Genomic DNA, 23,952 nt, shown 5'->3' with positions numbered 1-23,952 from the left:
AAACCCATCTAATAATTAGTAGAGACATAAAAGAAGATATTTAAATAAAAAATAAAAAACGTAGAATATTTACCATGAACATATAAAAATTTGTATATAGAGAAATATGTATATATAAACAACATGGTAGAAAACTCACATTGCGGATCAAAAGGAGCAACACCATGGAATATAACAGTTTTGTATAATTATACAAATAACAATATAAACCAGTGACCGAGACCACAGTGACATGTAGTCTAATGCAACTTAACCAATAAAGGTTCCCAAAACATGCATTTTCAGAAATAGGACCTATATCTAAGATAGGCAATATTTGTTAAATCCTCATGGAAGACTAAGCTATGTTCACAAAAAACCCACTACACTTATAGATAACCACAGACCGAAATTATGGAAATTGTTCTAGACAGAACCATAAACAGTTTATATTAAAAAGAAAAAGAAGAAAAGGCTCCATACAGAAGGAGTCTAAAGATCTATCTCTATGGTCTCGTTAAGTCCTTCAGGGACAAGGGTCTTCAGTTTGTGTATCCAGTAATTCTCTCTTACACACAATTTCCTATATCTATCCCCCCCTCTCTTGGTGGGGTTGACGTGTTCTATGCCTATTAGTGTGACATCCTTAGCATTTTTGTCATGATGTTCTAGGAAATGTCTGGATACGCTGTGGATCAGAAAGCCCTTTTCAATATTCCGCTTGTGTTCCAGAAATCTGACCCTCAATTGACGTGTTGTCCTACCGACATAGATCAGGCCACACGTACAAATCAGGACATAGATAAGATACGTGCTATTACAGTTGACAAATGATTTTATAGTGAATTCTTCATGTGTAGATGATTCAAAAGTGTGTACATTATTTTTAATAAAGGAACAGGTAATGCATTTCTTCTTTCCACATCTGTAGCAGCCCATAGGTTTTGATGGGAGCCACTGTGTGGACTGTTGTTGAATTCCAGATTCCCCCCCTCTTTTATCAATAAAAAGACTGGGTGAGATATGTTGTTGTAAACTTTCAGATTTCATAAAGATCACAGATCCCCAATCTCGGTTCTAAGTATTTTATCTTACCCACGATGTGTATTGATTGTAACGTCTTCTGAAGTGAATCATCCAGTTTCCCAAAGACTTTAAAGTATCAGGAGCCAGTCTTCGCCATATGTTTGGAATCTGCCCATTGAAAAGAGCTCGAGCCACTTCATCTAACTCACTGCTCATTCCAACTTCCCCAGCCAAAGCCTGCAGGTAACAGAGTGGTTAGTGGTATCCAACAGAGACTACCCGTATCTATGGGGAGATCCTCACAGACAGGTGGATCAAATGAGCGCAACAGATGGTTATATTCTTTACAAGATACACTACAAATAAAATGATATAGGACGTGACACAGCAGCTCCCCAAAGATGCTGGGGCTTCTCCAGCTGTGACTAGGGAACGCCCAGAAAACGGTACCGAAATGCCGTTTTTCTAACCCCCCACCCATTACAGTGCATCTCTAAATCAGGCGCATAGAATGTATTTTGTTTGATTTCCTAATTGCATTTAATCAGTGTTATTAAGTATATTTAGATGGAATAACAACATTTGTGGAATGGTCTTTGCTTAATCTTACACAGGAAGTTTTTCCTATGAAAAGAATGGACATACTGCCACAATGCACTGGGTAAATGGCATGGCCGGGCTGATCTGATGAATTACATACTGTATGTCTTACACACACAACTGTCCTTGAAAATTGTTGTTGCTTTATCAGTACACACTGAAGCGTCCATTTTAAATGCAAAAATATCCACAGACAGCACAGGGGGATGCGGTCAAGATGCTGGCACCGGAATACCGACATCAATTGAAGAACCAACAGCGGCATCCCGACCACCGGCATCCCGAACGTAAGTATGCTGAGGTCTGTTAGATTTTAGCTGCGATGGGTGTGTGTGTGTGGGGGGGGGGGGGGGGGGGGGTAGGGGGCTAGGTTTAGGATGCAGGAAGAGGGTTAGGCTGTGAGAATTGGAGGGTTAGAGTTAAGCTGTGGGGAGGGCGGGTAAGGCACTCCTGGAGAGGGTTAGGGTTAGGCTGCAGGGAAATGTGCGGAGGGTTAGGCTGCGGGAGAGGGAGGGGGGGATGGTTAGGGTTAGGCTGCAGGGAAGTGGGGAGGGTTAGGCTGCGGGAGAGGGAAGGGGGATGGTTAGGGTTAGCCTGCAGGGAAGTGGGGAGGGTTAGGCTGCGGGAGAGGGAAGGGGGATGGTTAGGGTTAGCCTGCAGGGAAGTGGGGTTAGGCTGAGGGAGGGGGGAAGGTTAGGGTTAGGCTGCAGGGAAGTGGGGAGGGTTAGGCTGAGGGAGGGGGGAAGGTTAGGGTTAGGCTGCGGGAGAGGGAGGGGGGAAGGTTAGGGTTAGGCTGCGGGGAGGGGGGGAAGGTTAGGCACCACAGGGTAGGGTTAGGCTGTGGTAAAGGAGGGTTAGGGGGTTCAGAATTCTCAGCATCGGGATGTCGGTGTTATGATCGTCGGCATCCAAACCGCTGGTAATTTGTATCACACCCAGCACCGGCTATTATACAAGGTATGGGATAGCAAGACATGGACTCTTTCTCTATATTACCTTCTGAAGTTCAGCCAGGGATCTGGACATGCGGATGATCAGATTGTTAAACCTTTCCAATTCCTGCAGTAACACCACAGTAGTGGGTGATATTTCCAACCCCAAATTCTTTCTAATTTGATCCAAATCAAATATTTGGGGCAGCTTGTTCTCAATGTCCTTTGCCACTTGGCCGATGTACTCATCTCGGCTTATACCCGTGCCAGATTCACCTGGAGTGATATTAATGCAAATCATTCACATTTTCTAAAAAGAAATTATACAAAAGGTGTGATATCATTATTATCATTCTCCTTTATTTATATGGTGCCACAAGGGGCCCACAGCACTATACTAAAGGGTATATTTACTAAAGTGCGGGTTTTCAGAATTGGAGATGTTGCCCATAGCAACCAATCAGATTCTAGCTATTATCTTGTAGAAGGTGCTAGACAAATGAGAAGTAGAATCGGATTGGTTGCTATGGGCAACTCTCCACTTCTGAAAACCCACACTTTAGTAAATATACACCAAAGTATACGAATAGAAAATAAGAATTTACTTGCCGATAATTCTATTTCTCGTAGTCCGTAGTGGATGCTGGGGACTCCGTCAGGACCATGGGGTTTAGCGGCTCCGCAGGAGACAGGGCACAATAATAAAAGCTTTAGGATCAGGTGGTGTGCACTGGCTCCTCCCCCCATGACCCTCCTCCAAGCCTCAGTTAGGATACTGTGCCCGGACGAGCGTGCATAATAAGGAAGGATATTGAATCCCGGGTAAGACTCATACCAGCCACACCAATCACACCGTACAACCTGTGATCTGAACCCAGTTAACAGTATGATAACAACGAAGGAGCCTCTGAAAAGATGGCTCACAACAAGAATAACCCGATTTTTGTAACAATAACTATGTACAAGTATTGCAGACAATCCGCACTTGGGATGGGCGCCCAGCATCCACTACGGACTACGAGAAATAGAATTATCGGTAAGTAAATTCTTATTTTCTCTAACGTCCTAAGTGGATGCTGGGGACTCCGTCAGGACCATGGGGATTATACCAAAGCTCCCAAACGGGCGGGAGAGTGCGGATGACTCTGCAGCACCGAATGAGAGAACTCCAGGTCCTCCTCAGTCAGGGTGTGCCCCTGACCAAGTAGCAGCTCGGCAAAGTTGTAAAGCCGAGACCCCTCGGGCAGCCGCCCAAGATGAGCCCACTTCCTTGTGGAATGGGCTTTTACTGATTTTGGCTGTGGCAGGCCTGCCACAGAATGTGCAAGCTGAATTGTACTACAAATCCAGCGAGCAATCGTCTGCTTAGAAGCAGGAACACCCATCTTGTTGGGTGCATACAGGCTAAACAGCGAGTCAGATTTTCTGACTCCAGTCGTCCTGGAAACATATATTTTCAGGGCCCTGACAACGTCAAGTAACTTGGAGCCCTCCAAGTCCCTAGTAGCCGCAGGTACCACAATAGGTTGGTTCATGTGAAAAACAGAAAACACCTTAAGGAGAAATTGAGGACGAGTCCTCAATTCTGCCCTGTCAGAATGAAAAATTAAGTAAGGGCTTTTATATGATAAAGCCGCCCATTCTGACACACGCCTGGCTGAAGCCAGGGCTAATAGAATCTTCACCTTCCATGTGAAATATTTTAATTCCACAGTGGTGAGTGGATCAAACCAATGTGACTTTAGGAAACTCAAAACAACATTGAGATCCCAAGGTGCCACTGGGGGCACAAAAGGAGGCTGTATATGCAGTACCCCTTTTACAAACGTCTGAACTTCAGGCACTGAAGCCAGTTCTTTCTGGAAGAAATTCGACAGGGTCGAAATTTGAACCTTAATGGACCCTAATTTTAGGCCCATAGACAGTCCTGTTTTCAGGAAATGTAGGAAACGACCCAGTTGGAATTCCTCTGTAGGGACCTTCTTGGCCTCACACCACGCAACATATTTTCGCCAAATGCGGTGAAAATGTTTTGCGGTTACATCCTTCCTGGCTTCGACCAGGGAAGGGATGACTTCATCTGGAATGCCCTTTCAGGATCCGGCGTTCAACTGCCATGCCGTCAAATGCAGCCGCGGTAAGTCTTGGAACAGACAAGGCCCCTGCTGGAGCAGGTCCTCTCTTAAAGGTAGAGGCCACGGTTCTTCCGTGAGCATCTCTTGAAGTTCCGGGTACCAAGTCCTTCTTGACCCATCCGGAACCACGAGTATCGTTCTTACTCATCTCCTTCTTATGATTCTCAGTACTTTTGGTATGAGATGCATAGGAGGGAACACATACCCTGACTGGTACACCCACAGTGTTACCAGAGCGTCCACCGCTATTGCCTGAGGGTCCCTTGACCTGGCGCAATATCTGCCTAGTTTTTTGTTCAGGCGGGACGCCATCATGTCCACCTTTGGTTTTTCCCAACGGTTTACAATCATGTGGAAGACTTCCCGCTGAAGTCCCCACTCTCCCGGGTGGAGGTTATGCCTGCTGAGGAAGTCTGCTTCCCAGTTTTCCACTCCCGGAATTAACACTGCTGAGAGTGTTATCACATGATTTTTCGCCCAGCGAAGAATCCTTGCAGTTTCTGCCATTTCCCTCCTGCTTCTTGTGCCGCCCTGTCTGTTTACGTGGGCGACTGCCGTGATGTTGTCCCACTGGATCAATACCGGCTGACCTTGAAGCAGAGGTCTTGCTAAGCTTAGAGCCTTGTAAATTGCCCTTAGCTCCAGTATATTTATGTGGAGAGAAGTCTCCAGACTTGATCACACTCCCTGGAAATTTTTTCCTTGTGTGACTGCTCCCCAGCCACTCAGGCTGGCATCCGTGGTCACCAGGACCCAGTCCTGAATGTCGAATCTGCGGCCCTTTCATAGATGAGCACTCTGCAGCCACCGCAGAAGAAAACACCCTTGTCCTTGGAGACAGGGTTATCCGCTGATGCATCTGAAGATGCGATCCGGACCATTTTCCCAGCAGATTCCACTGAAAGGTTCTTGCGTGAAATCTACCGAATGGGATCGCTTTGTAAGAAACCACCATTTTTCACAGGACCCTTGTGCAATGATGCACTGATACTTTTCCTGGTTTTAGGAGGTTCCTGACTAGCTCGGATAACTCCCTGGCCTTCTTCTCTGGGAGAAAACATCCTTTTCTGGACTGTGTCCAGAATCATTCCTAGGAACATTAGACGTGTCGTCGGAAAAAGCTGCGATTTTGGAATATTTAGAATCCACTCGTGCTGTCGTAGAACTACTTGAGATAGTGCTACTCCGACCGCCAACTGTTCTCTGGACCTTGCCCTTATCAGGAAAGCGTCCATATTTCTTTTAGGAAGAATCATCATTTCGGCCATTACCATGGTAAATGACCCGGGGTGCCGTGGACAATCCAAACGGCAGCGTCTGAACTGATAGTGACAGTTCTGTACCACGAACCTGAGATACCCTTGGTGAGAAGGGCAAAATTTGGACATGTAGGTAAGCGTCCCTGATATCCAGTGACACCATATCGTCCTGGTTCGCTATCACTGCTCTGAGTGACTCCATCTTGATTTTAACCCTTGTATGTAATTGTTCAAATCTTTTAGATCTCACCGAGCCGTTTGGCTTCAGTACCACAATATAGTGTGGAATAATACCCCTTCCCTTGTTGTAGGAGGGGTACTTTGATTATCACCTGCTGGGAATACAGCCTGTGAATTTTTTTCCAATACTGCCTCCCTGTCGGAGGGAGACGTTGGTAAAGCAGACTTCAGGAACTTGTGAGGGGAAGACGTCTCGAATTTCCAATGTACACCTGGGATACTACGTGTAGGATCCAGGAGTCCACTTGCGAGTGAGCCCACTGCGTGCTGAAACTCTTGAGATGACCCCCCACCGCACCTGAGTCCGCTTGTATGGCCCCAGCGTCATGCTGCGGACTTGGCAGAAGCTGTGGAGGACTTCTGTTCCTGGGAATGGGCTGCCTGCTGCAGTCTTCTTCCCTTTCCTCTAACCCTGGGCTGATATGACTGGCCTTTTGCCCGCCTGCCTTTATGGGTACGAAAGGACTGAGACTGAAAAGACTGTGTCCTTTTCTGCTGAGATGTGACTTGGGGTAACAAAAGTGGATTTTCCAGCTGTTGCCATGGCCACCAGGTCCGATGGACCGCCCCTTTATACGGCAATACTTCCATGTGCCGTCTGGAATCTGCATCACCTGACCACTGTCGTGTCTATAAACATCGTCTGGCAGATATGGACATCACATCTACTCTTGATGCCAGAATGCAAATATCCCTCTGCGCATCTCGCATATATAGAAATGCATCCTTAAAATGCTCTATAGTCAATAAAATATTGTTCCTGTCAAGGGTATCAATATTTTCAGTCAGGAAATCCGACCAAGCCCCCCCAGCGCTGCACATCCAGGCTGAGGCGATTGCTGGTCGTAGTATAACACCAGTATGTGTGTATATACTTTTTAGGATATTTTTCAGCTTCCTATCAGCTGGCTCCTTGAGGGCGGCCGTATCTGGAGACGGTAACGCCACTTGTTTTTATAAGCGTGTGAGCGCCTTATCCACCCTAAGGTGTGTTTCCCAACTCGCCCTCACTTCTGGCGGGAAAGGGTATACCTCCAATAATTTTCTATCGGAGGAAACCCACGTATCATCACACACTTTAATTTATCTGATTCAGGAAAAACTACAAGTAGATTATTCCCACCCTACATAATACCCTTATTTGTGGTACTTGTAGTATCAGAAATATGTAACACCTCCTTCATTGCCCTTAACATGTAACGTGTGGCCCTAAAGGAAAATACGTTTGTTTCTTCACCGTCGACACTGAAGTCAGTGTCCGTGTCTGTGTCGACCAACTGAGGTAAATGGGCGTTTTTACAAGCCCCTGACGGTGTCTGAGACGCCTGGACAGGTACTAATTTGTTTGCCGGCCGTTTCATGTCGTCAACCGACCTTGCATCGTGTTGACATTATCACGTAATTCCTAAATAAGCCATCCATTCCGGTGTCGACTCCCTAGAGAGTGACATCACCAATACAGGCAATTTGCTCCGCCTCCTCACCAACATCGTCCTCCTACATGTCGACACACACGTACCGACACACAGCACACACACAGGGAATGCTCTGATAGAGGACAGGACCCCACTAGCCCTTTGGGGAGACAGAGGGAGAGTTTGCCAGCACACACCAAAAACGCTATAATTATACAGGGACAACCCCTTATACAAGTGTTTTCCCTTATAGCATTTTCACATATGTAATCATATCGCCAAATAAGTGCCCCCCCTCTCTGTTTTAACCCTGTTTCTGTAGTGCAGTGCAGGGGAGAGCCTGGGAGCCTTCCTCACAGCAGAGCTGAGCAGGAAAATGGCGCCGTGTGCTGAGGAGAATAGGCCCCGCCCCCTAAAACGGCGGGCTCTTCTCCCGGAGTTTGTGAGATCTGGCAGGGGTTAAATACATCCATATAGCCTCAAGGGCTATATGTGATGTATTTTAGCCATAAAAAAGGTATAATACATTGCTGCCCAGGGCGCCCCCCCCAGCGCCCTGCACCCTCAGTGACCGCTGGTATGAAGTGTGCTGACAACAATGGCGCACAGCTGCAGTGCTGTGCGCTACCTTATGAAGACTGAAAGTCTTCTGCCGCCTGTTTCTGGACCTCTGGACCTCTTCAACTTCGGCATCTGCAAGGGGGGTCGGCGGCACGGCTCCGGGACGAACCCCAGGGTGAGACCTGTGTTCCGACTCCCTCTGGAGCTAATGGTGTCCAGTAGCCTAAGAAGCAAATCCATCCTGCACGCAGGTGAGTTTACTTCTCTCCCCTAAGTCCCTCGTAGCAGTGAGCCTGTTGCCAGCAGGACTCACTGAAAATAAAAAACCTAACTTAAACTTTTATTCTAAGCAGCTCAGGAGAGCCACCTAGATTGCACCCTTCTCGGCCGGGCACAAAAATCTAACTGAGGCTTGGAGGAGGGTCATGGGGGGAGGAGCCAGTGCACACCACCTGATCCTAAAGCTTTTATTATTGTGCCCTGTCTCCTGCGGAGCCGCTAAACCCCATGGTCCTGACGGAGTCCCCAGCATCCACTTAGGACGTTAGAGAAACAGTGTTGATAAAACAAAAAAGAAAGTGACTTACAGAACATTGCAGGACATAGACAAGGTTTATAAACATTGCTGTATCAGCAGTAATAATACTTAAAAAGCAGTAGGGTGGCAGAACCCAAGGGTTAGGCGTTTGTGTAGGCAGTAATGGAAGGAAAAGCACACGAGGGTAGGGGGCCCGGCTCATGAGAGCTTACAGTCTACAGGGGAGGGGCAGACAGACGGGTGACACAGACGAGGGACGGTGAGCAAGGAGCATGAAGCAGTGGATTAGGATGTAAGCTGGAAGTCTGATAAAGAAGTGATAGAGTTGTCAGGGGAGCTAGGCTAATGCAATTTCATGACTAATTTGCTTTAGTGTTTTTGATAAATAAAAAGCTATGTTCACAATACATACATTTTTTTCACATTATCTTTGAGATACAGTTCATTAAAATGAACCACCTCGACATATATAAAAAGTGAAGCCCATGTGTAATTGTATGAGGCACCAGTCTGTAAGGAAACCGGTCCTCTTTTATGTCATGTCCATACTATCTGCCCCTCCTCCTCTCCATATCTCCCATTTACTCACCTGTCAGTTAAATAATGTAGCGCTCACATATTTATTTATGAACTCTCATCATTTCAAGTGAATGGTCTTTAATGCTAATTGCCCAATACATGGATAAAGCTTTTAATAAAACATAATGTGGCTGTACACGTGCGTGGGTATTCATATTACAGGCACCTGTTTGTGGCTGCAGCTCCAGGAGGTGAGACCACATATCCCGAGCTGCCTGCGTGTAGTATCCAATCTCAGCATTAGAATGGAGGCCAAACACCTCAGGGGTGTTAGCCAGCGGAAGGGATTCTATCTCCTCTGTTGATAAAGAGAATATGAAATAAAAAAGCTTTAAATGCTGGTTTCACGTATACATTTCAGTCTCTTACGACTGAGGGTCAAGTTTCTGCTTTGTTCTTCTGTAAACAATAATTGTGCACACACATCTAAACTCTGTTGACCTTACCAACATAGTCATCTTTTAAATCTCCACTTGGAATTTTGTAATCAACCTCCTCATTTTTATAGAAATGGAACAGCTGGAACGTGTCAAAGATAAAGTCACCCAAATACTCGTCCATGTAGGTGGTGAGGATGCGACGGTCATAGCTGTCAATTGCCCTTCCCCCATACATGACCTGGAGAGATACAGTCAGAGGTCAACATGCTGCTTGAATTAATTATTCTCCATTACCTTGTTGGGAGACTGATACGTCAAACATTCCATGATTATTACATTTAAGTAAACCATATAATAAAAAAAAACCTGTGTCTGACTTACTAACTATAGGAGGAGCTAGTTAGTTGTGATATTATAATTGCCATATTGGGGGAGATGTATCAAGCATTGGAGATGAGATACATTGAAGAGAGATAAAGTATCAACCAATCAGGTTTAACTACCATTCTACAGGCTGTGCTTGAAAAATGACAGAAGCTGGTTGGTTGGTACTTTATCTCTCTCCAAGGCTTGATACATCTCCCCCTGGGTGTTCTAGAGAATACAGTTGATCACTCGTGGTCTGTAACTAGAAGCATGGTATGACACTGTTAAAAGCGTAATAATCATCATGAAAATGGAACCATAAAGCTCAATATCTCATCCATTTTCCCAAACATAATGTATCATTTAAAAAATGATCACATATTTTCGATGTGTCATTTAATTAGAATGATACATGTAACATGTACATAACTGAAGATGCTGCATTGTAAAAGATTGCCCTTGCCCACCTCGTGTGTGATGCGGGAGTAATGTAATTCTCGTCCCCAAGAACTGAATTGCCCCATGGAGATATAGGAAGAAATATAGAAGTGTAATCTATGTTTGGGAAGCTATTGTCTAGGATGCTAGAACTTATTATTCATCATGATTTACAGTAAGATGCATGTATAAACTGCTATTCCACATGGGAGTTAGTAGAAGTCAACAACAGTATTGGAAATAGTAAAAAAAGGAAACAAACCTCTCCAATAAGGTACTTGAGGCTTCCCCATGGTATCCTGGTATCATGCTGGGTGTAGGCTTTGGTCAGATATGTATGTAATATCTCCATGCACACCTGGACAAAAACAATATAATATAGACTGTCACAGGAAATCATAAGATGCCAGTCAAAATGCAACTAATGTTGAAGGTCATAATACGGACTAGAAAAACACCTATTAAGCTCATTAGTTCAGCAAAAATCTAAAGGAGCATTCAATAAAATTGAATAGCAACACTAGGATAGCTTGGTTGGCTCCTCTTAATCACGCTTGTACCAAAATCCTGCAAAGTCACATCCAGGCAGTGTCCTCATATAATGTATCATAATGTAATGTATCATACAAAGGTTACTATGATGTGCAAAACTGTACAAAAGTGCATATTATTGTACCTCACACATACTGTACACAGTAAGTGCACATCCATATTCCACTTTAGAGACCTGTATCTATTTGGCAGCATTACAAGACTGGCAGGAAAGGTGCATTCTGGGCAGAGTAAGAGTTCTGCCTAACACCACTGCATCACCCAATAAAACATCTAGATTGTTCTTCTAATAAACTAGTTCTTCTGGTCTCAGTTATGTCTGGACCATCTTTACTGAATGTGGAACTATCATGAGTTTCAGTGTTTATTGCATTATATATTTTACAAAAGGTATTTGTCCTTTTATAAATACACTTAGCCATATCAAATGAGTTAATCTTTTGTAAAACAACAGTCCCTACATAGAGAAAGAGGCTCTCACTGCTAACCAGGTAACGCATTGTTAGCACTAGAGCTAGCATTAGGCTAAACACTGATTATTGATTATGAATGTCGGCATGGGGAATGCTGACAAGATATCCTGAACCCCGTCGCATGAAGGTAGCATCAGGCAGACATGGCACTGTTCTAATGGTACACATAACTAAGTACAGAAAAGTTGCCTTGCAGTACAGTGAATACAGGCTTTTCTTGCAGGTTTATTTGGTCATTCAGTGTTACCAGTCACCACTTTCACTTCCTAAACGTGCTGGAAAGTATAACCAATAAAGTAATGCCAAGTAACCATACCTGGAAATCAGACTCATTGAAATCATAAGATACATTCCAGCCAATTTTCCCAAATTTCCTTCTCTCCTGCACCACCGCATGGAAGAAGGTCAGCACATAGACCAAGGTTTTGAACGCAGGATGCGGACACGCATCAAGAGCTTCATGGGTGATCTTGAAGTATGTTGCTCTCATATTCAACTTCAGTCCATTAGGAGGTTCTGTAACAACCTGCAGAGCACATGTATAAACTGTTTATCTGTATAGGACTTCCAGATGACCATCAACAGGATTGAACTGCAACATCTTCATGTAACTGTTAGGTCCAGATTGTATTCTGAGGGTCCCTGTCAGTTAGTATTGCTATTACTATTAATATATGCAATGGTCTGTTTTTTGTTTTCGTTTTAAGGGAATATACTGTATTTACCTTGAGGGATTTCTGTAGAATTCCAATAGGAAAGTCTTTGGTGGGATCGGTAGTGAGCCACAGGCGGAAGTCTGGGTGTGGTTTCCTTATCATCTCCAATGCTTTTTCTAAATCTTTCAGCCACTTCACCAGGAGGTGGCAGTTTTGTAACATAAGCCACTGTCCACGAGATACTGCGGTCTCCAGGAGCTGAAGGGCAACCTAAGACAACAAATATTACATATTATTATTATAGTTGTCACTGATTTGTATGGTATGCGGTCTCGATGCCGGTGGTTTGTACAGTGCCACACATATTATTATTAAAGTTGTTCTCATTGATTTATAAGGTGCCACAGTGCTCTGCCATGCAATGAGGAAGTCAGAGCATACTGTACATATTGGGACGTATACAAAGATATATAGAGGTGAGAACATAACAATGAGCAATGAGGACCATGTGCTAGAGACAATTTAATGGATATACAATAAACATACTGTAAGTCAGAAAATGATTCCTAACAATTGGTACAATTGAGATTGGTATCAGCTCCTACGTACAAAACATGTTTTTATTATTATCTTTATTTATAGAGCACCATTAGGGTTGCATAGCGCCATACACAGGGGGCAGAACATACACTATAATTACAAAAGTATATTAGACCGTTGTATTATTATCTTATCCAAGAAACAGGTTGCACATTTTTCGACCTCTCTGAACAGCACATGTATTACTCTATGTGAGTGGTTATCAATCTCAACAGGTCATGTTTTAGGGATTTCTGTCTGTGGAAGCAGGTGGGATAATTACTTACCCAAAACATAACTTACATGTGCATGATCAAAGAGATCCATAAAACATGACCTGTTGGTGGTACTTGAGGTCCGGAGTTGAGAGCCCTTGCTCTATGTCAAACCAAAAGTATGTAGTATGTAGGTGATCTTACTGCATGATGTGAACACTACTGTATACCCAGACTCTTACCATGCAGGCCTCATCACTTAACTCCAATGTGCATCATTGAGGTACCAGATAGTGGATTTTAGGAATTAACCGCAAACTGTTATTTAATGGGCTCAAGTTCAGAACACCTGGGCTATCAGTTTCACTATCCACGTTGACATCTAATGGGAATAGCCTGCGAGGTTACACTTTTTAATGTTCTGAACAAGTTTAATGATGTTCTGATGCAGTTTAGTTATGCTAATCCAGGGGGTCTCATGTTCTGAACTTGAACCTCACTAATAATTATTGAAAAGTCTTTGTGCAAATGTGCACATAAATAGGTCAGTCATATACAAAGACAAAAAAAGACCATGAGAAAACAGACTCAGATTTATTGGGGTGTGCGGATCCAGCATCCTCGGTCATATATTCTTGCCAAAGAACTACTTAATCAAGGGGCAGTACACAAAAGGTGGAGTAATGAGTGTTAGCAGTCTCCATCACAAAAGCAAATTGAACTTTGGAAACTACTGTCTGGATGACGTGGAGGGGAGGTGTTTTAATATAATTGGGCAATAGATCTTTTTGGCCACAATTAGAATATGGACAAAAACATGGCAGTCATGTTTAGGGAATTCTGTGGGATCTAAATGTTAAAGGACCACAAGAATTGGTGGTTCTATGGGGATGGAAAAACATTAGAAAGTAGGTACCTCTAAAATGTCTTAACCAGTGGCTTGGAGCCACATTTCATGAAATATACACAGGGTGAGGTATAATCTATTTAATAGCTTCATTTGCATTTCAAGATGATTTGAGCAAATGGATACTGGAGGCGGTGAGTGATCTTGTAGAATTTCCTATTAGTGGGTAAAAAAAAAAAAAAAGGATTTCAAGGTTTAACTCCCATTGTAATTGGAGATTGCATTTACAGGTGCTGTCAAGATCTGTGTGTTGAAGCAGAAGTACCAAAGGTCATGGCGCCCCTGCTTCCTCATCAGGTTGCCCAGGTATGGATCTCAGTAGGGAGTAGCTGCAGGGATCCATTCATCTTAAACATTGCTACGAACCAGTGGTGTATTTGGCAGCATTTATATCTATCCGGAGTGGGAAGATTATAGCCAGTTTTGAGGAGGTTAAAGGGAAGTACGGAGTTTCCGTCAATAAGGCAGCTAGTGAGAACATAACCCTGGAGAGCTATGAGAAGAGATCAAGGTCAGAAATAAGTTTGGCTAAAGCCACACGGAACAGGCAAGAAGAGCAAATTCATAAAGCAAAGCATAAACTCGCCCACCAAGCGCAATTTTAATACAGCCCTTACTTTTCACGATAGAAAGCTAAAAGGGCCCTTACATCCTGTTTGCTGATCCCACAGGGAAAAACACAACTGTCAGCATAATACTTAAAGCTCTTTTTTAAACGTGCAATATCGTTATACTTAGTCGAGCCCCCCTCCCCCATACCCCGACCCCCATATGCTCAGTTATGGTCTCCTTACTTTGCCACATGCAGGCATCTTTATAGATCTTTCTTATGCTCAAATAACATCCAAATGTCACTGCATTCTCATTATCTTATCGGATGTGACTTTAGTGCTAGAGTGTGCTGTACTCTTGATGTATGTAACAATCACCTTTTAATATCTGTACTGTTTCATTTGTGTATATATATTAATTCTACAAAGTCAGACATTTACAGTAGAAGCATGTCGGATAGACTTTGTAAAAATTATTCTGCCCCCTCCCCCTCCCCCACATATATCTCCACTAATGGCTCCCACTGTGGAGGGGTGGAGTGTAGTGACAGAGGGAAAGTGAAGCCAAGGTAAGTGTGTTTGTGTGTGGGGAGGGGGCCCTTCGACCCACCTAATGCTGGTTAATACGCTAGTACTAAAGTTGTTAAAATTAAGTTGAGCTTAAAGGGTGTTTGAAAATAAATGTAAGTCAGTGTATACTTGCGTTGTACATAACCAGACAAAATATAGCACAATAGCGCTGTTTTGTATATATAGTAGATCCATTTATCAATACAAAAGAACTCAAATCTACATAGCTAAAGGGAAATATAGAACATAAGAGGTCAAACAACTTTTTTTACTTACTTTTTCCTGCCCCTGACCCATGGCAAGGAATTTCAGGCGATTTCCTCCAAAGCCTGACCTATCTGCCAGTTTCATGAGGTCACTGGCAGGATCAGACCCCGGACTCAGGATGAAGACAATAGGAGAAGTTGGAACACTCTGTTCAAATATAGCTTCAAAGCTTATGACGGGTGGCTGTACATACCTAAGGGTTGTAACAAACATTCTCCTCTTAGTAAATTAACCATAATTTGTGTGAGTATGACTTGCCTGAGTGGACTTGGAACATCCACATACATGTGCCCAGAGCTACAAAATAGTCTAAAATAAACTTGTTCCAGCTGTAGGCGATGCACTGCAAAATCAAGTCATGGCTCAACAGTCTGACATGTAAATGAGGAAAATGAGAGTTCGCTGCACAGGGGATGCTATAGCATAGAGCATTTGTACAGTACAAGTTTTACATGGTATTAATAATGGACCAGTTCTTGCTAATGAAAAAAATGTTCTCTTATTTTATACAATACTCGTTAATATGATAAAGGTAATTGAAAATGTAATGATGAATCCTGGAGCATTTTCACATTGTTTTATAACAGATTATCATTGTCCTAAATGCTGCATAGATAAACAATGATTATTTCAATATTACCATTACTAACACTGGGACATGCCATTAAGTACCCACATCTAAATATAGGTTGCAGGAATGAGACATTTACAGTGGTTAACAGACTAATATAAGAAGATAAGCATTAGATGGCAGCTCTGCCGAGACCGCAGAGAAGACAGGCAGTGATAAAGGAGTACTGCAGCAATCTCATCAGATTACATTATATGTGACCCAGTGGGGAAAGATCTAGAGTTTATTATTTGTCTATTGGACTGCTGCACTTTCCAGCAGTGACATAGTTACAGCAGACAACCCATAAATTGTAAATGAGGCGCATGCATTATGCCAGTACCATAGCTGCTCCCAAAGGTGCTTTATGTATTCTGGCTGTCTGGACACGCTGGCTCCTAGATAAGTGTTCCCGTAAACACAAATATGTCACACTGCAAACAGTAGGCACATTTCAGGCTGCAGTATACATGCAGTGGTGTTGAGAGGGGGGGGGGGGGGGGGGGGGGGAGAGAGTACAAAATACCAGTGCCCAGGTCTGATGGAGGGGCCCAGTGAGGGCCCCAGGCCCCCTCCCCCTTACATGGCAGCAGCAGCTGCAACTCTTATCCTCGGCCCAGCACAACCTGTGTGCTGAGCTGCAGTGTGGCCACGGAGGCACTTAAAATATCACGTTTTTCAGTGTTGTTTTCTAAGGATGCATGACCATGCCTGCTGTGTTTAGGCCACGTCCCCTGAAAAGTACCTGGCCACGGACAGGCTCGATACTGCCCTGTATTCATGTATGCATACAATATCACATAATTATGTATACATTAGAGCGTTGTACCTACTGTAGCGTTAGAACAGTAAAAAATCCAGTTAGACCTGCAACATACTGGGGGTCATTTACTAGCTGTATAATTTATGTGATGCAGCGTAATGTTACTGGTGCAGCCGCACACACATTCCCAGCTTCTCATAGGCACAGTGTAGCCATGGCTAGACTGGTCATTTGGCATTTTGCGTAAAGCCGTAGAAATCTAGGAAATAGGGTGAGCACTGGCGTATCTATAATGGGTGCAGTGTGTGCGATGCACACAGGCCGTGGGTCCAGAGGGGTCCCACACCGCACACACTGCGCCCATTTCTTCTATACTTACCTTTTCCGGCAACCATCGGCGACTGTGTGTGGGCCCCCTCCTCTCCTGTAGCCGTTACCACCGCTGCTACCGCACTGAGCGCTAGAGACTCTGGCACAGTGCCAGAGTCTACAGCGCAAGCGCAGGACTCCGGAAAAATGGCGCTGAGGGTGAGCATATTTCTATATGCAGAGAAGTGACAATGTCATCAGGCTGTGCTGCCTATTGTCACTAGGTCCTCTTTCATTGTATACTTTTCTATTAGAGCACTGCTTATTTTCTACTGGGTTTTTTGGGAAATGCAGACAGATGGTAGAGTCATGTCTGTGCATTTGTAAGTTCTGCCATGTATACTATGTACATCAGAATAACTGTCTCATAAAAGAAAATCTGTTTTTTCTTACCATGCGTCTGTTGTCCTAAGTACATGCATTATAGTAATCATTCATTCATTTCAGTTAGTGAGCTGGTTACTTACTTTTCTCCCATGGTGACTGTGACATAGTCTGTTACAGCTCTGTACACACGGTCTACTCTAAAGCATCTCAGCAGCAGCAGCTTTTGAAAGGTAGAAAGCTTGTCATTGTAGCCGAGAGGGAAGGGACACTGCTCCAGAGTGTCCAGGTCATACCACTAAGTGCAGAAGCAGAAAAATAATACAATTACTGAAGTTTTTTTAAGTATAGGATGAAAATGACAGCAAACATCTGATTGCTATGTGTAACAACCCTTTTTCCTCTAACAGTTTTCTTTAGTGCTCTTCATTGTACGTACCACATGCAAAACGCCCTCTAGTGCTCCATCAGGTACTACACATATATTTGATCACATGAAGTCAGAATGTAAGTTATCTGCATTCTCACTAAAGTAGTGCATACCTCCCAACATCTTGCACTGTGGATGCGGGGCGAAAGGGGGCATGGCTTATGGGAAAGAGGCGTGGCTTTATGGGAGTGCTGCGATTGTGAGCCACTCCCCCTTTTACGTCACTGAGGGGGGCATGCCCTGCGCTCTGTGAGCTGGTGGCATGCCCCCATTCCCCCTGTCTCCTGTAAATAGACACTGTGCGCATGCATCTATTCACCACTGCTCTGTTAAGCAGAGCAGCTAGTGACAGGAGAATTCCAACTGCCCCCCCCTGCGAGACACTGCTACACGGGTGGGACCGCGGGACAGTCCCCTGTATGTGGATGATACTCAAATCTACCTATCCTCCCCGTATTTGTCACCATCTGTATTGGGCCGTGTTACTGAATGCCTTTCTGCCATTTCATCTTGGATGTCATGTCACCACCTAAAATTTTATATTTCCAAAACAGAATTAATTATATTTCCACCGGCCAATAATAGTTACCAACCTGATATCTCTATCATTGTTGATAACTCAGCAATCAACCCTACACAACTTAGCTGCCTAGGTGTCACCCTTGACTCTGAACTGTCCTTTGTTCCCCACATTCAATCGGTCTCTAAATCATGTTTCATGCATCTAAAGGTGTGTACACACGGAGAGATAAATCAGTAAGATTTTGACTATATAGTCAAAATCTTAAGGAAAGTTAGTGCAGATCTCCAGGTGTTAAGGGCCCCATACACTTATGCGACATGTCCGACCGTCATGTCGCAGGCGATCACCCCGGCAGCCTCCCGGGGGGCAGGATCGCCCAAGATACATTGTATGCTGTCCTTTTGTATACAATGTATCTTGTGCGTTACCAGCCATGCCTGCGGGGTCGGACATGATCGCTAGTGCAGCACGGTCAATCTACAGGATCCGATCCGATGCTCATGGGAACGCGCCTCGGATCGGATCGTAAACACCTCCAAAATGCCCGATTTCATCAGATATATCGGGCCGAATGCCCAAAATCGGATGAAATCAGACATTATCTTTCTAGTGTTAGGGGCCCTTAAGGCAGCTTGCGATACCGATTTGATACCGATGCACGCTACCGTGGGGTCGGTATCGTAAGGCTAGATAGACTGTGCAGGCAAGTCAATCTTGACTATCTAGTGTACAATCTAGTACAAAGTATAGTCAAAATTGGTACTTAGTCAAAATCGTACATAGACAAAATCTCAAGCACAGTTAGTCAAAATCTGTACAATCTGTGCTATCTGGGCTCTGGGGGAGTTCAAGGGAAATCGCATAGTCATAATCGGGCATAGCAAGAATCTCACCGTGTGTACACACCTTTAGAAACATATCCAAAATACAACCTTATCTTACATAAGACACTGCAAAAACTCTAATCCATGCTCTCATTATCTCCCGTATTGATTATTACAATAGTTTCCTGACTGGTCTTCCAAAAATTTTGAATGCAGCTTGCAGACTCATTTTCCTCGCTAGACGTTCATTATCTGTGGATCGACTCTGTCAGTCCCTCCATTGATTACCGGTATTCTACCGTATTCAATATAAAATACTTTTGCTCACATACAAGGCTATTAACCAAACTGCACCAACATACATCTCTTTACTCTAAATACATCTCTTTACTCATAATATCTAAATATCTACCTACCCAACCTCTCCTCTCTGCACAAGATCTTCGTTTCTAATCCACACACATTACTCGCTCCCTCTCAAAATGACAGGACTTTTCTGTAGAATGCCTTCACGGACACAACAGGACTCGCTTCTAGTCTCCAAACCTTCAAGCGTTCCCTAAAATCTGACCGCCGGTCACACAAACCCAACCCTCATTTTTATTCTCTCTTAAGTAATAATCTACAGCTTTCTGTGGTTTACATGCCATAACTAAGATCTCACTTACAACTTTCCATTCTGACTCATGTCTCTCCACATCATCAGGAAGTGACCCAAACAGGGAGGGGAACAATTCAGAGAGGCGGATGATGTCTTCCCATCCTTGGTCTGGGAGCCAAGAACATGGCTTCTTTCTCTTGCTTTTCTCTAGTGATATATTTCCTAAAGGAGAAGAAAGAATCTAAATACACCAAACATTAAACCAAAACCGGACTTCTTATCAAAAGACACAATAAAGTATATCAAAATGGTAACTGAATCAGAGCAGTCAACCAAACACAGCTTGCTCTGTTGTCCGTAGTGCTACTATTTCTTTACTTAGATTAGAAAATTGCTGCAATAAGAGGCCCTGCAGATGTTTGTCTGGTTTTATTACCTTTTAAGAAGAAGTCCAGTTCCTCCTGTGGCACCCTGCCATCTGCTTGTTCTATCTTTATGGTCATATTGAAGGAAAACAGCAACTTATGTCTCTCAAATAAGCCTGAAATGAAACGTCCATATTGCTTTAAATTTAAAGTATTGAGCCTATAGCTCCCAAAATGTAAAAAAATGAAAAACCATGACAGCTATGTGACCTGAAGTTTACTTTGATGCTTCCCTCATACCTTAAATACAATAAACAGCTATAGAGAACCTATTCTGACCTATACTGCTCATTTGGGTTGCTCAAGAGTATGAGTGATGAGAAAATGAGTGTTGTTAGGTAATGATTTTGGTGAAAAAAGTCCCCGTCCTGGGAGTTATTGGAGCTCTAACAAATCCACATTTCATATTTTCACTAAGAAATTCTTACATGGGATTGCTAACTGCTAGAATATTATTACTATTATCTTATAAAGCATCCTCATCTTCTGCAACACATTACAAATTAAATAATGCATACAGGCCTTCAGAACAATCACATGATTTTAACATTTATGCAAACAAGAGACATGACAACACTGCTCAAAGAAAGTGGAACACAAAAGGTAGAAATAAGAGGCGAGGGAAAATGTAAACTGGCAGACTACGTGGTGAGAAGCTCTGATATAAAATTTAATGAAGTACAAACACCTCCATGTCTGTTATTTTCCCCTTTTATAGTCAAATAAAAGTAATTAAAGTAGTTAAGTAATGGGAATAGATGGCTAAGACTTGATATAACATAGCTACAACATTTATCTTTTAAATAGCAGCTAGTGTGGTAAGTATGCAGTCAGTCAGTCAGTCATTAACATCATCACTGCATACTGTTCACCAGTTCTAGCAAGAGACGGGTTAGGTATGCGTCTCCACCACTGGGGAATGCCAGCAAGGAAGGGGAGCAATCGCAACAAGCCCCTTGCGGGCTCGGTGGCTTGTGTTCGCCACAGGTTCTATTCCCACTCTATTTGTGTCGTGGACACCCACGAGTGGGAATAGTCCCTGCTAGTTGGCATGCCGACTGTTGGGATTTAGAGGAAGTCGGGATGTAGCCGTCGGTAATGTGACTGGCGGTCTCCTGACCGCCGGTCACATAACTACATCCCGCAAGAGACGTGCTTCCTAAAAGTCATATTTGGGAATGTGTCTAAGTCTAATTATTGTAACCATGTGACCCTACAGAGTGTAAAGAAGGGAGCAGGGCCCTCTTACCTCTTTGTCTTTCTGATCCCTTAAATGTTAGGGGCTGGTATTAATGTACTGTATCTGGAATCAACAAACTACACAGTTACCAAGGATGATACCGCAGCAAACTGGATTTGTCATGGCTCCACTGCACCAACAGGGTTAAGACAGTCTCTCATAATAGCGTCCAATAATCTGACCCTACACCAGACCATGTAAATAACAGTAAATTCCTAAATTAATTTAAATTACTTTGGTGCTGTATTATCAATTCTATATATATTAAATTGGTCATAAGATACTTAATTCCATTTCTGTGCCACTATAACACAAAAGAGGAGCTCTATCAAATCTTGGCGAGAGATAAAGTACCAACCAATTGGCTACTGTCACTTTACAGGCTGTGTTTGAATACTTGCAGTCAGGAGCTGATTGTTGGTACTTTATTTCTCCTCACTTTATCTCTCTTCAAGCTTTAATAAATCTCACCTAGATTGATATTAGATTTTTTTTATGTGAGAAAAACGTAGCTTAGTGATTTAGGGATAGTGACAATTGGGTTTTGTTTGGTGTAAAACAACTTTGACCCTCTGCATCACAGTACAGTAAGAGAACTAGAGATGTGCAGTTCTCTAGAAATCCGAACCCACACAAATTTTGTGGATCTGAACTATACCAAAACCCAGTGCGGATCTACGAAGCGGATCCGATCCAAACAGAGTTCAGGTTTGGGTCTTCCAGCGGTGTCAGAATCTAGAATTTAAATCCGTATTTCGGGTTTTGGATTGCAAAAATTGCATGATTTTAGCTGTTTTTATCCTTTTTTTAAGAAATCCAAAACCCAAGATTATGATTTTAAATTCGACTTCAAAACCAAAACACGACGATGAAATTAGAACCAATACCAAAACACGAGGCTTTACACACATCTCTAAAAAGAGAAACAAAAGTTACCTATGTGAAATACAGTATCTGGACTATATTTGAAAGAAAACGCTAACCTGTGCATCCATAGTTATAAATGTTGAACGTCAACGTGTCCATTATGTTTTTCAACCTTTTGACCAAAATACCATCAGGCAAAGATTTCCGCAGTGATAAATCAAACACAGCCAAGAATGAGGACAGCGAATATTGATACATTGTATTGACCAGGGCCATCTCAGACAGGACAAAGAAGAGTATGGCACCGCGCTTGGCAGCTGGTCTATAACCATCTCGTAATTTATCAATGTCCACCGCAGTTCTCTCTGCTAGCTTCAGTTTTTCTGATACCTAGTTGGAAAAGAAAATGTCAATTTATGACTAAAAAACACCATGTGCTTGAACATTACTTAAAAATAATTGTAATATTATGTTGCACACTGTTGTTCATTGTAATTTGCAACTTTCTACACATAGACCAGAACAGTAAAATATGTAGTTAGTATAGGGGGAGGAAGTTAGGTGACCGGTGGTCACAATACCTACGCCGGAATCCCGTCCCCTTACAGTCCCGACAGTCGGTATGCCGACTAACAGGGACTATTCCCACTCGTGGGAATATAACCTGTGGTGAGCACAGCTTGCCACCAGGCCTGCAACGTGGCGAGTGTAGCGAGCCCGCAAGGGGCTTCGTTCCCCTCACCCCCACCCCCTCGCCGGGCATCTGCAAGCCGGTATTCCGGCGTCGGTATGGTGGCCGGTCACACATACCCAACCCAGTATAGGTGCTTACCAAAATATAATGTTTTTATTGTATATCAGAGGAATAATCGTTACCGGTCATTAGACAGTAGTGACATTTGATAACTACCTCTGTAGCTTTGGACTTTGTCTCTTCCAGGGTATGAACCAGTTCCACATTATCCAACATGTTACCAGTGGAGGTTGCAAGCTCTCTCAATAAGGAGTCCTCCAGGTCCTTTAATAACTTTTTATTCTCACTGGTCTCTAGAATGAGATTTTCTCTTTGCTCTTCCAACTCTCTTCTTTCAAAGCCAACAATGACACTAAGTAATTGATCTTCGAGGCCTTTCAAAGTAACTGAACATTACACAGAAAAGAGATGCAGAGTGAGCACTATGCCAGTTGGTAAAGAGTATTTTGCGTTTTCGTACTGTATAAGCAATCTACCGTACATTGTACATAAAACAAGTAAGTGTGTGTTCAAGCAGTTGGGAACAGATGCAGTCCAGGAAATAGACACTTGTGCCAGATAAAGCTGTATACTTTGTGAGTGCTCAGAGCAGGTACAAATAGCAGATGATGAACGCCGCCAGTAGCTCTCATGAATGCATGTTTGAAAACATTCCACTGATGCAGACTGGAATTTTGGGGCCAATACACATTTGTACGCTCTGGCCTATGCTGCTGTAAATTTTTAGGCTATGGAATTGCCAATCATTGCAAGTGAAACTGCCGCCCAGAAAAGAAGATAGATGCCCACAGGAGCCACCACAAACTCACAGTCTATATGCAATAACGAGGAGCATGGACTGTTAGGGGAGCCCTATGGCTATACAGACTGGACATAGCAATAGCAACGCAGGCGCTATGTTTTTGTAAGTACATGAGCGCAGCCGACTGCATTCACATGCCCTGAAAAAGCCATGACACGCCTGCGTTTTTGCTGCCATCCCCCATGTTACGTTCCCCAAACTA

At 43.4% G+C, this 23,952-nt stretch overlaps 1 protein-coding gene across 2 annotated transcripts in view; it reads right to left on the bottom strand.

Moving 5' to 3' along the window:
- The window catches only part of DNAH10 (dynein axonemal heavy chain 10), a 712,041-nt gene that overhangs the window by 17,752 nt on the left and 670,337 nt on the right, over positions 1 to 23,952 (bottom strand). For both annotated transcript variants that reach the window (XM_063964569.1, XM_063964570.1), the window contains 13 exons: positions 23,105 to 23,334; positions 22,311 to 22,584; positions 20,099 to 20,203; positions 19,730 to 19,884; positions 17,428 to 17,582; positions 15,228 to 15,411; positions 12,199 to 12,399; positions 11,790 to 11,999; positions 10,711 to 10,806; positions 9,711 to 9,882; positions 9,431 to 9,562; positions 2,602 to 2,813; positions 1,075 to 1,242 (listed from right to left, as the gene is read on the bottom strand). In XM_063964569.1, coding sequence (XP_063820639.1) covers positions 1,075 to 1,242; positions 2,602 to 2,813; positions 9,431 to 9,562; positions 9,711 to 9,882; positions 10,711 to 10,806; positions 11,790 to 11,999; positions 12,199 to 12,399; positions 15,228 to 15,411; positions 17,428 to 17,582; positions 19,730 to 19,884; positions 20,099 to 20,203; positions 22,311 to 22,584; positions 23,105 to 23,334 — 2,294 coding nt within the window. The remainder of the gene's footprint in view (positions 1 to 1,074; positions 1,243 to 2,601; positions 2,814 to 9,430; positions 9,563 to 9,710; positions 9,883 to 10,710; positions 10,807 to 11,789; positions 12,000 to 12,198; positions 12,400 to 15,227; positions 15,412 to 17,427; positions 17,583 to 19,729; positions 19,885 to 20,098; positions 20,204 to 22,310; positions 22,585 to 23,104; positions 23,335 to 23,952) is intronic.

Source organism: Pseudophryne corroboree, chromosome 1 (assembly GCF_028390025.1).
Source record: "Pseudophryne corroboree isolate aPseCor3 chromosome 1, aPseCor3.hap2, whole genome shotgun sequence".
NCBI lineage: Eukaryota > Metazoa > Chordata > Amphibia > Anura > Myobatrachidae > Pseudophryne > Pseudophryne corroboree.
The sequence above is the reverse complement of the archived record's forward strand: the minus strand, read 5'-3'. Positions and strand labels throughout refer to the sequence as shown.